Raw genomic sequence first — 13,961 nt, forward strand, 5'->3', positions numbered from 1 at the left:
TTTTATTTATTTTGTTGGGTACAATAGGGTTTAAAACCGTCTCTCTCACTCCGTCTCCCGTTTTCTTTCCCGCCTACTGTGCTTTTCCTCTGTTCCGGCGTCACATCCCGAGGGCCGTAGCGAAGACACGGTGGAGTGAAGGTGGAAGCAGCAAGGTATGTACATCTGTCGGTTATTGCTTAGCTTCTTAGGGTTTCAGTTGGGTGGTTTTGGACTTCGTTTACTTTGATCTTTATCTTCGTTTTATATCTATCTTCCCCTCCCTGTCTTCTCCATCTTCTTCGAGTAGTATCCCCTGGTTGTGGGATTGTGAGAAGCAGAGCCGTTAGCTAAAAGGTTAGCTAAATAAATCTCAGAAAGTTGATGGGTTATTTAAATTTGTCATTCTTCACAGATTCATAGGAAAGTGTGTTCATATGTTGTAGGCTTAGTTTGTTCTTCTCATGTTGCTATTTGATTTCTTCCGTGAGTACCCTCTTGACTAGAGTTCGCATTGTTACTTATTTGATGAATTGTTCGCATTTTTTTGGGAGCCAACGGTTCAGGGTAACTGGAATACAAGTCTCGATTTTTTGTTTTTAAGTTTTCCAGTAGAATTTCATTTGTTGGAGAAGCAATATGTGCTGATACCTTTCTGATATTAATAATTAGACAAAACATGAAGTCTTGTCTTGAAATTTTCCTGTGTTGCCTGTGCAGCCAGTAGAATACCCATCATCATCATCATCATCAATCAAGACTTGTCCCAACTTAATGGGGTTGGCTAGCCAGGAAAATACACATATGTGCCAAATATCGAACGTCGATCCTAATCAATGGAACTGCAACCTGTATAGCTCTTATAGTATTGCATTTCACTTGCAAAGAGAAACTGTGGGGTCCAGCCATTAATGGTCACCTAAATTTACAACAATCAATGGAAGTATCTTATCATGCACAATGGCATGGGTCGTTAGGAAATACCATTCGTGCACAGTACGAGGCAGGGTGGGCATCAGATTAGCAGGTATATAATTGTTGTTTGGATGCCCCAAAACACTAGGAGCATAAGAAATCCAAATGGAATAAATGATAGCAGAAGCAACTCGATCTACTAGTTCCTTTACATCAAATTAAAGATAAGAAGCAATTATCCATCTCTGGATCATTTGATCTGATTGTACCAAAAATTAGCATGCCATTATGAGTTGGCTGTTAAAAGCATCTCATATCAGGTTGTATGGGTTTTATAGTTTATAGAGTACAGCCATATTATACACATATCTATATGTACTTCATTGTGTCAGATTTTTTTGCAAAGCATTCTTACCATCTAGCTGTTTAACATGTGTACGATCTGTGTCCATATGATCCCAGTTCACTTCAATGGCTCTCGTTTGCTTTCTGAAGTTATATTAACACCTACATGGAATTGCTGTTGTGTCTTCTATTAGCTCAATACTGTATATTCAACACTGATGCTTGTGGATGCATCCGTGATAATTTTTCTTTGGGTCATGGAATCTTTTATGCTACATTCGGTTTATTCAGCCATGGATTTTCAGAGTTATGTCTGTGGAAGGAAATGGGAAAATGTTAATATTTCTGAGTCGTAACTGAATTACTGACACTAGGGTTTAGGTTTATTCTCTGCAGTTTAGATTCTCAATGGGGAAGAAGAGGAAACACAGTGAAGTAGCTGCTTCAGAACCTAAGAAAGATGATACTGCTCCAGAGAGACCTAAACGGACCCTTTTGGGCTGGAAAAACAAGGTTGAAGAGCAAAAAACTGATTCCTTAGTTTTTAGAAACAAAGAGAAGGTTTTAGTCACATGTTCTCGACGCATCATTTACAGGTTATAAAATATTTTCATTACACTTCCTTTCCAAGTGTGATTATTATTTTTTAAAGTCTAGTTGAGATGGTGATCTTATTGGCACTTAGGTACCGGCACTTGATGTTGAATCTTGTGTCTCTTTTGCCTCATTGCAAAAAAGATAACAAGGTTGAGTCCAAAGAGAGCAAAGGAGCCACTCTGAATGAACTTGTTGAGCTGAAAAACTGCTCTTCCTGCTTGTTTTTTGAGGTAAAACGTGGAAACTTGAACTTGCTTTTTTTTTACTGACATGGTTTAAAATGTTAAATTTCCTTTGACTTTGTTTGCTTGGTTTATTTCTTACATGTTGGCAATTTGAACTATAGACTTTGTTTCTTTGGAAAATGAAATGTCATTTTATAATAGAGGAAACAATCCAGTTTGATATCTACATACCAGGAGGAGCATGGGGTTTGGGAGGTGGGAAGAAACAAATCGGACTTGTAACTCTGCCTTACTAATTTGGTGTCTGCCTTTGTTGAGATAGAATCTTTGTGTGTTAGCAACAACAACTATGGAAAGTTATAGCTGCAAAGATCATATATAAATTAAAATTTTAAAATTGTAGGGTTTTATTTTTTTAATTTTTATTTAAATGTAACTATTCTTCTTTTAACCATTGGCATCAAAGCCCACCAAAGACAAAAGGAAAATCATTCAAGAGAACCCTATAAGAAGGCCTTCGGAGGCCGTAGATTGCCAAGCCTCTGATAATAGACTAGTATAAGCCTACTGTTATTAAGTTTTGCCCTCATCCATGTACCTTGCTTGCGTAAGAGGTCAGAGGCACCTGTTGCAATGGTCATTACTGTTCTGTTTTGTGCTATGTGTTCACAAGGGCTGCTTATAAGCAACAAAGCATGACCTCTTTCAGTTTTGACTGTTTTGCAGCCTAAAAGTTTAAAAAAAAGCCCATCCTTCAGTAATTTTGATTGGTGATGCTTATAATGTCTTTGTTTTCTACAGGTCACCTGTTTTTTTTTCTTTCTGGTAGAAGATCATTGGTTAGGTTCCTTAAGGTTATCTGACACATAGATTTGTTTAATAGGACCCCTAATATTCATGGTTCTATTGGTTTCTGATTCTGTAACTGCTTCTAAAGAGACAGAACCAAAATGTCTTTGATTGGGGACCTAATGAGTCAGCAACTTTTACCTTAGAGAGTAATGGGTTAGCAAAAAGTAGAATAATCAGAGCCTGACTTCTTGAAACCAGACAAACCTGAAAATGTATTTGAACTACATTTGAAGCCTAGATATCATAATTGCCCCAAAAAATTTGCAAAGTTTATGTTCTAGTTTCAAGCAGAACCTCTGTATTTGCCTTCATTATGAAATCAATGACAGAAAGAAGAAATCAATGCAATGTAGTACATTGTCTAACGGTATCTGGATCTTCCAATGGAAGGATATGGAATTTGGATCATCTCCTAGTTATGTACATTATTTAACTTTATTAAACGTTAATATTGGCTATCCTATGCTTTGAAGACTCTACCAGGGCAGAGAGCTAATTAGCAGACCTGTTTATAATGCATTTGTCTGGATCTATCAAATATATGTGTCTTACTGCAGTCTTGGGGGCCCCACTGTTGTTCTATGGTTCTTTAGTGCAGAATAATGCTCCTATTTGTTACTGACATTGTTTTTTCTTGATTTCAGTGCAGAAAGCAAAAGGATCTTTATCTCTGGATGGCCAAATGTCCTAATGGACCATCTGTAAAATTTTTGGTCAATGCTGGTAATTTATTCTCTGCTTATATATGATAAGAAGTTATTTCAGTTTTCTTTTCTTACTAAGCTGCTGCACTCCTGCTTCCCAAAAATTTGATTTGGATTGCTTTGGGGACTTGCACTCACCCAAACATTTGACTGCCCATGAATTATGAACAATGTTAAATGTACCATTTCTGTTGCATGGTTGCACCCCATAACTTAATAATGGAAAGGGCAGATATTGACAGTATTCTGATTTATTGGAGTTTAACAAAACAGGAAATGGTATTCCTGGTATTGATAATGACATAGGAGGGGATGATGTAGCCTCCATTGAATGAGGACGAAGCTGTCAAGATCTGGTTCAAAATTAACTCCAGGCTCCAAAAACTATAGGGTTTGAGTAGGTCTGGTTGTGGCCTATGGAAATGGTTTTGAGATATGGGATCAAAGGGCTGGGGACTTGAAACTCTTTTGGGTGATGGTAATCTAGGTCTTATGGGATGGTTATGGTTGATTTTAATGGGATCAGGTTGAGTTTTGACTGAAAAGGAAAATTCTCAAGAATCGGTGGAATGGGGAGAAAACCCTATAGGTGGTCAAATTTATCAAAATCCAATGAAACTTGTATGAAACCTTGGGTTTACTGGGCTGGATACACTAAGTTTGGAGTGATTTGGTTTGGGTGGATTGGAAGTAATGAGGATTCTTAATTTTCGGGTTTCAAGATAAGGTTTCAAATTAATTGTAAGAACTAGGGTCTGGTTGGTCAGTTCTATTACTTGGATTGGGTTAGGGGGTATGGTGGGGGCTTGTGGCTATGCTCGGTTGCATCTTGATGTGAAACCGGAAGATATGGAGTTCTTGTAATGGCGTGGAGGGATTGAACCAGGGTTTGGGGTTAAAAATGTAAAAGCCGTAGTTTACCTGCTTTGTTTGGTTTCAGTATTCTGCTTTGCCCGTGTCACAAAAGCACTAAGTTGATTTTGCCGTACTTGGCGGGAAGCCTAGAGATATGCTTGGTTGTTGGTGGTATGGGTTTGGAGCTTGGCTGTCTTTCGCTATAACAAGGAACTTTGCTTGATCTGACCTAGACCTTGAGTTTCTTGAATCTTGGCCTGTTCCGACTTTGGACAACCAGACTTGCAGCATCTATGCTCATGAAAGCTCTCAAGCTTGAAGGAAGTTATAAACAATTTGAAGGGTTGCCCTCCCTTTTCACTTGGGGGTTATTTATAATAACATTATAGGAGTCCTAGTTGGTCTAGTTGGTGTAGGACTTTGAACTTTATACTTCAGGAAATAAAAGAGCAGCTGACCTTGGTTTCATTGGACCCTTCAAGGAACTTTTTGACTCAAAATCATGGGCTCTTTATTGAAATAAAATGCTGTCTTAATAAAGCATATCTGTAAAAGGACCTGACTTCCCCTGCTCAACTGAAAATTACATTGCTTGGAAAAAAACCAAGTCCACAATGAATACCTTTTTTGAATTCATATGCTGCTGGGCCCAACCCTGGTGGCATCTCCTAGTCTTAGCCTTGAAGTGGGACTTGGGCAGTTAAATTATGTAACTCAAAGGGTGTTATATCAAAAGGAGGATTGCTGTCTTCTACATCCAGCTGCTCTCATAGAATGCAAGTTATAAGAACCCCAACAGATTATAATGAATATTTACTCTGCAACTCACCACGTAGCAGCATAAATCAGATTTAGATCTGATATGGTTCCCTGTCTCCTTTGTTCTTTCAACATCAAATTCTAAAATTTTACAACTTAATTATAGAGATCCAGGTTTCCAAAACTGGAATTAGATCACTTTTGGGCTACCAAAACTTTTAAGAGACTTCAGAATTAAGGGCTAGCATATCTGTAACTCTATAAGGTTCCTGCACTTAATAAGTGCAAGAAGCAGATGGTGGCAGTACTGTAATTCATCAGAATCAACTGTAATAAAAGGAACTCATGAATGGAGTACAATGTGTTAATCACAGCGGTTTTCTTGGATTTAACTGTTGTGTGATGGGGGAAGGGGCAAGTGTGTCATTTAACTCAATGGGTGTTAAATTGTGAGGAGGATTGATGGCTTTTACCTCCAGACACAAGATAGGTGGAAAACAGAATTCATACAAGATCAAATGATGATGCAGAGTTAGGTTTAATTATGGATAATAATTTAATTTGTTTTTATTTTTATCATACTATTGATGTAACCCAAATTCTAGGGTTTTTGAGATATGAAATTAAATCCCTAAAATTAGAGTTACTCCAAGACCTCCCCTTTTGAACCAACAATCAAAGAACTATGGGAAGGGTTAAGGAAAGTTATGTTTTCAACCAGCTTTGATGAGATAATTGTGGGAGGGTAGGGAAATAACATTGTAGGATGGGTTTAGGGTACGTGATGTAGCCATGATTTTAGGGTTAGGGGATGTGTAATTATTTCCCTAAAATTAGGGTTAGCCCAGAATCCTTCCCTTTGTAAACCAGCAAATAAAGAACAACCAAACCTGGTAATTAGATATTCTTAATAAATCTAGATGGGATGGTTTTAGGGTCAGATTTGGGAAAATTAGGGTTTTAGGAAAATCTTAGGGACAAGTCAGGATTTAACAGTATCGTTATGGGATGGTTTTGGGATAATAGGTTTTAACATCAATATGGGTTGGTTTTGGATGTTTAGGGTTTTTAACAAAGAAGTATTGGGTGTGCTTAGTGATACCCAGGCTTTCCCTAGGATGATTAGGGAAGCTTGTGGTTGGGTATGGGAGGGTTTAGGGATGTTATGGGTTGGTTTTTAGGTGTAGGACTTATTCTTGGGATCTTGGATTTTGAACTTGGTAAGGTTTCTTGAATTCTTAGTTGGATCTTGAATCTTGCCTCTCTTCTTGAACTTTTTTCTCTCTTCTTTCTTTCTATTCTCTTTTTTTTCTTTCTTTTTTTTTCTTTCTTCTTTTCTTTTCTTTCCTTTTCTTTGCTGCCGCAAGATCTGAGAAACAATAATGAGTAGCACTTGGTCTGAAACTCACATTAGTGGAAGGGCAGAAATTGGATTTTTAATTGATGTGGGGTATTCATCTGAGATGATGTTTCATCCTTAAAATCTGCGATCACTCTCAATATTGATTGATGACTCCCTAAAATATTAGGGAGGGCCAATATGTGATACAGGTTAGGCCCAAGATGTTGAGTACCAGTAGATTAGAGTACTTTTCAGTGGAAGAACAGTAACTAGATCTGAAATCGATGTAGGCTTCTTATCTCAGATTGTTTTTCAACTGTAGGACTTGCTTAGTGATTGATGACTACCTAAAATATTAGGGAGTGCTCTGTGACAAGAAACACCCTCACGAACCATTAGGAGTAGGTCAGGTGCAGGGGAGCTCCCTACACCCGCCAGACTGAAATCGGAGCTTAGGCTTAGGTTGATCAAATTTTTAGTAAACCGATTAATTGTAGTCCTCTTTTCAAGTGGCAAGTCTAGTAGGAATCCTAAAGTTAATGTTAATGTGAAAAGTAACTTGTGAGTTTAAGAATAATCCTAGTTCTATTTTATGTCCTAGCTTTTATTCGAGTTCTAGTTTTAGTCTAAGTCTTATGTCAGTCAATGTGGCTTATATTGATGTAATTGCTTTGAGCCCACGGTTTGATGAATGGAAGCGTGTTTTGAGCAATTGCTGTGTTTCAATAAGTCTTGCTATACCCCTGTCTCTCTTCTATGATTCCTTGCTAGTGTCTCATTCGATCTCCATTGAAGAAGCTTCAAGAGTGCTGTGGAGTGGGGAATCCCTGCGAGTTCAAGGATTAGTTCAAGCATTCTGGTGGCTGTCCTTTAATAGCAAGGAGTACTGATTTGAACTTCTGCTGTTCCTCTAATCCTTGAAATCCCAATCTTGCAACTACTCCCCCTTTTCTTTATTTTGTTTTCCCTTAACTCAGCCATTACACCCATCAATGGTCTAATTCCACCATTAGAATTCATTCTAAATCAGCAGCTCCATACATTATTCCCTACACTGATTTCATATTGCTGTCCCATCCAGTCATCATAAACTGTGGTTTTCCTATTCAAGTAAGCTGCTGTTTTAGGGGAATTCAACTTTTCTAGAAGGTCACACACCCAAGGAGTTTTTGTGAGAATCTGCCCAACCAAATCTAACCATTGAAGCCTACTGAATCTTTAAACAAACCTACATCTAAGAGAGTCCTGATTCTCAAACACATCCACCCACCAGTGTTCTGAAATTACCCAGTTACCTCTCAGTCCTATTTCTACTTGGAATTCTCCGTAATTCCAAAATTTGAGTCGGGTTCTAATTAAGATCATGGAAGCACTGGGCCCTGGTTGATCATCTATTGGTTAAATGCTACATCACCCATCACCTGGAAAATCCATTAGGATCAAAGGCTCAACATTTATATAACCAAACCCTAGCTTGTCCCTGATGAAACAATCCAATTTTGGTGGTGAGTCTGCATCAACTGGTTTAAGGACTGTTTCTATTCAGCCAGGCTATAGAGGAACTGCATCTTATACACCCTTGATAGGTTTGTGGAGAAATGACTGGACTGACCTGGATCATTCATCTGACTGGTAATCTCCTGGGGTCGTTATTTGTATTCTGTTAGAAATTTCCTTCAAGCTCCTAGGACACATCCTCTTCTAATAAGTGAGTGTGCATCAGTATTTTTATGAGCTTGACTTTTGAGTTTGACTTCTATCTACTTGCATAAAAATCTAATGTTTAGTACATTTGGGTCTCAACAAGTCGATAGTACGTTTTGGTTTGAATAACTGCTTCTACATTTAATGTAGTTATCAGCTGTGTATTAGTTCAAGTAGATAAGAATTCATTCTTCTGTTTGCTATGGTCCCCTCCCTTGGTTCATTATTTTCTTTTCCATGAAACTCTTCTTTGTGCGTGCACAAATCAGCTTTTTAAAAATCCCATTAATAGTTCTTTTGTTTAATTTTAGTGCACACCATGGAAGAATTGAAGCTGACTGGAAATCATCTTAAAGGTTCACGGCCAATTTTGTCCTTCTCCTCTAATTTTGATAAAAATCCTCACTGGAAGCTTCTGAAAGAGTTGATCTTTCAGGTAAGATGCCATTCATTTGTTTTTACCTGTTTCTTTTAACAGTTGGTTTAGTTTTTTGTCTAAATTTCTTGCTTTCCGAATTCTGTTTGTCAAAATTCTAGTCTAATGTGTTAGATGATGAAGGAGGAATCATCTAGATTAATGTCTAAAAGGGAGGAGAGTCACTGTTCTGGCTAGTTTTGTAAACTCAAAAGTCAAATTTAGTTAGTTTTCTGGATGGAAACATTGTGTGGTTAATTTTGTAAAGGAAAACCTACAAATTGCTAACCATGTAATTATCCCTATTTTAACTTCCATAACAATCAAGACGCACACTTTTCATGGTAGGAGGGAGTTCTCAACTTAAAGTGTCTTAAAAATGTATATTTTAGAACATCACAAAATACAAATTAACAACTTAATCAAGTATGGGACCTAAATCTCAAAAATGAAATCTTATGAGATTGGCAATTACGATAGCAAACCCCAAATACTAATTAGATAGTCCATACAACTACCCTATTGAACACTCAAGCTAAGCTTAATTTTTTTTTTTAAAAAAGAGGAAACAAAAACTGATAAGCATAGGTTCAGTTTGACCACTGAACAGAAGCAACATGTTGCCCTTTCTTTTCTTACTGGAGTTCTATGCCACTTTCCGTATAAAGGGGTGAATTCTATCATTCAGACCATTTGGGGCAGACAATATGGTTACCTACTTATCTTGTTGGAAACAATTTGTCATAGAAGTGAGGGACTTCTCGACCAATATTCCACCTTTATTCTGTCATATGGTGAAGTCTATTCGGGGTTCTAGAATCCCTTGATGATTCTAAATTGTGGCTTGTTTGACTGTTGGAAACAAGCCAGAGATTTTTGGAAAAAAATGAAAAAGGAAAATAGAACAATGAATACTGCAAACCAGAGATTTTGGTGTGGATTGACTTCATCTTGTATTTCCTCTTTCATCGGAATAATGCTTGTTTTTTCAATTATTTTTTCTCATTATATTAATTTATGTTCATGGCATCGCTTTTTTCAGGATATGTTCAGAAGAATTTATTGTACAATTCAAATTTACTTGGCTTTTTACAACTGGAAGCAATGTACTTACATAGTGAATTTATTTCACAGATATTTGGAATACCAAAGGAGCACAGGAAATCCAAACCTTATCATGACCATGTGTTTGTTTTCTCCATTGTTGATGATCACATATGGTTCCGGAATTACCAGGTAGATAGTTCTTGTATGTTGTATTTTTCATTTCTTGATCTCCTGTGTACAAAATAGTGCTATTTCAAATTTTCTGAAAATTCTTTTGAGTATATATTTAGCTGCTCTATGAACTGTGAAGATTAGATTGCTTCATTCCTTACTGATACTTATTGCTGGTCATCCATCTCTTAATGTACAAATTAAATGTTGAGTCCCCACTGCAAAGTTAGTTAGGAGATTTAATTGAATCTACCTGTACATGGTTCTTCTTGAAGCTAGTATCCTCTTGGACGGATGAATTCCATCTCCGAAACTCTAATTTCCTCCCAATCGATCCCTCAAAACCCTAGAATTATTACTATGGGTTACAATAATAGAATTTAAGCTTTCCAAGGATTGTCTATTAGACAGCTGGTTCTCAGAGAGAGGATCCTGGAGTGATTCCAATTTTAGGCTTTGATAACAAAATCCAAAACCCTAGTATTTGGTTTACATCAGTCTTGCTGCGAAAATCGGCTTGCCTCAGCAAACAGATTCCGTGACTTCCTGATTGACCGACTGTCAACTCCTAAATGATTAAACCTCAATCTACCAGGGCTGCATGTCCTCTGAATTTCTTCCCAAATCATGGAGGCCGCTAAACATTTAAAAGATAGACGATCCAGGTCGTCTTTCCATTCCACTATAGAATGCAACTAGAATTTATAATCATTCCCTATTATTTGGCAAATCCATAGTTGGAGGCATGGTAATAAATTTCTCAAAATCTCAGGCAAAGTTTTGCGGAGATCATTTCAATGTTTTGGTCCACACCGAAACAAAATGAGGGCTGAGATTGAGAAATCTAAATTTTAGTTGAAAATTTTGCCAAATTTTCAAAATCTCACCAAAATTTCCGAAATCTCTCGTGGCAGTCCTTACCCTTACGACAGTTTTTTTAAGATGGGTTGGTTGTTTTATAAGGATGATGTTACCTACAAGAGGGCAATGCCCGACTATATGGAGCACTATATGGGTTTGATGACATGGGCTGAGTTGGTCCATCGGTCGTGGAGGCAGGCCTGCGGGGTTGAGACGATAGAGCCACCACAACACAACAATAACTATCATTAGGTTATTCATAGGTGTGATGTGTGCTGTAAATTTGTAAATTATAATTCATTCATATACTTCTATGTTATACACTTAATTGTTTTAACTCAGTACTACTTGTATATTGATTTTTAGTTGTCTTTAGTGTTCTCTTGCATCATATCCATATTTACATAGAATTAAAATGCATGTGCCAGACTTAAAAGAGTTGTGCCCGCATATAGTTGAGAATGTGCCGATCAAGAACACCACTTTGGGTTAGGTTTTAGGTGAAAGTAACACTCCCATGTGTGTTTATTTTATTTGCTTCAATTAGGCTGGACACTAAAAACAAGGCCAGAATGACCCAAAAACCCCCACCAAAATGAGGGATCGAAATTATAAAAAAAAAAAAAATTCCGAAATTTTGGTGGAAGTCGGTTGACTGAGATTAATGAAATATCACACCTTTGGTTGGAAGGCTCTTCAGGGGTACTCTTCACTGCACATAAATTGTGTTGTAGGATAGGCTCTTTAGCCCACACCACTTCCTAATGAAGTATGTTATCCTCTCTATCTGGAACAAAGTTTCAATTTTTTTCTGTAAACTAAACTCACCTGGACTAGGGGCTCATCAGTCATCAAAGAACATATCTAGAGAATGTTCCACCAGCAATCTGGTCCAAATAATCCCGTATCCTTCCCCATTATCACAAATGGGCCAGTCTCCTATCCCTAGGTGTCAAAAAACCTGACAAGCACCATCATGTCCATCCTAGAGTCATATCAGGCATGCCCCCATAAACATTGAATATAGCACCTCAATTATGCCAATTGTCCACCATAGCTTGGTTAAACGCTAGTCTGAACTACCATTAACTTTTCCACCCTGCTCCTTAATTTTAACATTTTTCTCCAAGACTAAGAAATCAGGTACAAACCTTGCTGCAGTTCAAATAGTCTCTGCCTGCAGTTATTTGGAATAAATCCACCTAATGCACGAGGAGTTATGATTTGATGCCATCTTCCAAATCAATTGGATGCAAGCAGCTTCACTACCCTGTTTTGCTCTTGAGAATCCCAACCCGCCTATCTTTCTTGACAAGCACACTGTTCCCCAGCTAATACAATGTTTCCTTTTCTGAGAAAAATACTCATGAAAGATGCTATTTTTGAACACACCGAATTTGGAATTCCCAGGAGTCCCAACTCATGGAAATACAATCTCTGCATTAATGAGTAAATCAATTCCACCCTTCCTCCATAGGATGATAGCCTGGACTTCCATAGCCAAAGCCTTCTCCTTGAGGTTTCCAGGTTCAACATATGTTCTAGTTGTAGATTCCCTCTTGAAATACCCACCACCTGTGCAAGCCTATCTTTCTCCTCTTGCTCTTTACTCTTTCTAAAAGATAGCAGATTTTTCCTTATTTATTTATAGTAGCGGTACATCCAGGGTTGCTCTTATCTACCTTCCTTTGCCACTCAGAATATCATGACATCATTATGAAAGCTAGGTGGGCTATTCTTTCTTTTATAAGCCAGATAGAGAGCAGTGAGATTCTTTTTATTGGTTGTAGTTGCTTCTGTACCATTGCTTGCTTGAAATAAATTTGTCAGTCAGGTTCTTTTTTTTTTGGAAATAAATTCTGAGGTAATTACTTATGTATCTTGATTTTGTATTCACAGATTAATGTTCCTCATAACGAAACGGATAAAATGGACCGGGGTGCTCTTGACAAAATGACCCTTATTGAGGTTTGTGATATAGTGCGTCCAAGTTTTTGCCATTGACATTGCTAACCCACTCATGCACCCCCCTCCCCAAACCCCCTGAACAACAGAAGACACCACAACCCCCCAAAAGAAAAAAGAGGGGGCTGGGGGAACCAGTTATGATTGCTAATTTAACCTGGGAAACACTTTGTGGATAGGTTGGTCCAAGGTTTTGTTTAAATCCTATCAAGATATTTGGTGGCAGCTTTGGAGGTCCTACACTATATGAGAACCCCTTCTACGTATCTCCAAACCAGGTTTGAATATTGTTGTGTTCATGTTGATGTATTTTGGGTTTCCGTCCTCTAGTTCATGATTTTATTGGTTTGTCTATACTGGTCTGGGAGGAGTAAATCCTGCTTATTGTTAATTACACAAACAAATCATGAGGCATTTACCATTTGATGGATTTCTCCAATGAGCGAATAGATCATAACTACTATCGCTGATTATCCAAAGTATGTACTGTATGGACATAATCGCAGATTGCTTTCCGATGGATTCTTTATTGCTCTACGGTGGATGATTTAGGTTTTGTGTTTGATCTTTTCCCTACTTTCCGATGGATTCTTTATTGCTCTACGGTGGATGATTTAGGTTTTGTGTTTGATCTTTTCCCTAGAGTTTCTCTTGCGCAGAATTATTGCTAAACCCTACTATGCGGCGCGTCCTTAGTCATGTGCTCTCTTTGCAAATTAGATGCCAAAACAGCTGTGATGACCCATCGTAATCAATTGTCTTCCTGATGTAGTAGTTCTTTCCAATACTTCATGACTATATGCCTCTTGTGGTTGATTTATATAGATTCGAGCATTGGAGAAGAAGAAAAAGGCTGGCAAGTATGCAAAGAAAGTCAAGGCCAAGACAAGGAGGAAGATGCACGAGCTGTCAAATCCATTGGAGCCTGATGAATTTGCAGATCTATGGAAAGATTGATAACCAGCCAACCGAAGAGCATGTGGTTGGCTCAACATGAACCATAGTCATTCCTATTGGATTTACCCTGGCATGCAATATATGCAGACTTTGGTGTGGAGTTATGCATTTCCCACCCTTCACAAAGGCAGCTAGAATTTTGATGGAACTGTGAGGAAATGAAGGTGCTATTTATTGGAACAATCACTTGTCTTGATGCCCTGTTAGTAGTGCCTTCCAGATAAATTTGGGTCTGAGTTACTAAATTTTGTACAAGTGGTAAACTGTTCATCAGATTTTTGAATCAAATCTGATTGTGCTTTTGGGTC

General features: G+C 37.8%; 1 protein-coding gene across 2 annotated transcripts; it reads left to right on the forward strand.

Moving 5' to 3' along the window:
• On the forward strand, positions 1–13,961 carry LOC149003880 (ribosome biogenesis protein BRX1 homolog 1-like). 2 transcript variants are annotated; one of them, XM_089168315.1, is made up of 9 exons: positions 1–155; positions 1,636–1,835; positions 1,925–2,066; positions 3,518–3,596; positions 8,549–8,673; positions 9,787–9,888; positions 12,631–12,699; positions 12,876–12,974; positions 13,522–13,961. In XM_089168315.1, the coding sequence occupies exons 2-9, from the start codon at positions 1,648–1,650 to the stop codon at positions 13,651–13,653; spliced, it is 936 nt and encodes a 311-aa protein (XP_089024441.1). In that variant the 5' UTR covers positions 1–155; positions 1,636–1,647; the 3' UTR covers positions 13,654–13,961. The 2 variants fall into 2 exon arrangements, with proteins under 2 accessions (XP_089024441.1, XP_089024440.1); XM_089168314.1 differs by having other exon boundaries at positions 2–155; positions 1,621–1,835.

The sequence above is a fragment of the Hakea prostrata genome, chromosome 9, assembly GCF_041222555.1.
Source record: "Hakea prostrata isolate BN-2017 chromosome 9, UWA_Hpros_2, whole genome shotgun sequence".
In the NCBI taxonomy this organism is placed as follows: Eukaryota; Viridiplantae; Streptophyta; class Magnoliopsida; order Proteales; family Proteaceae; genus Hakea; species Hakea prostrata.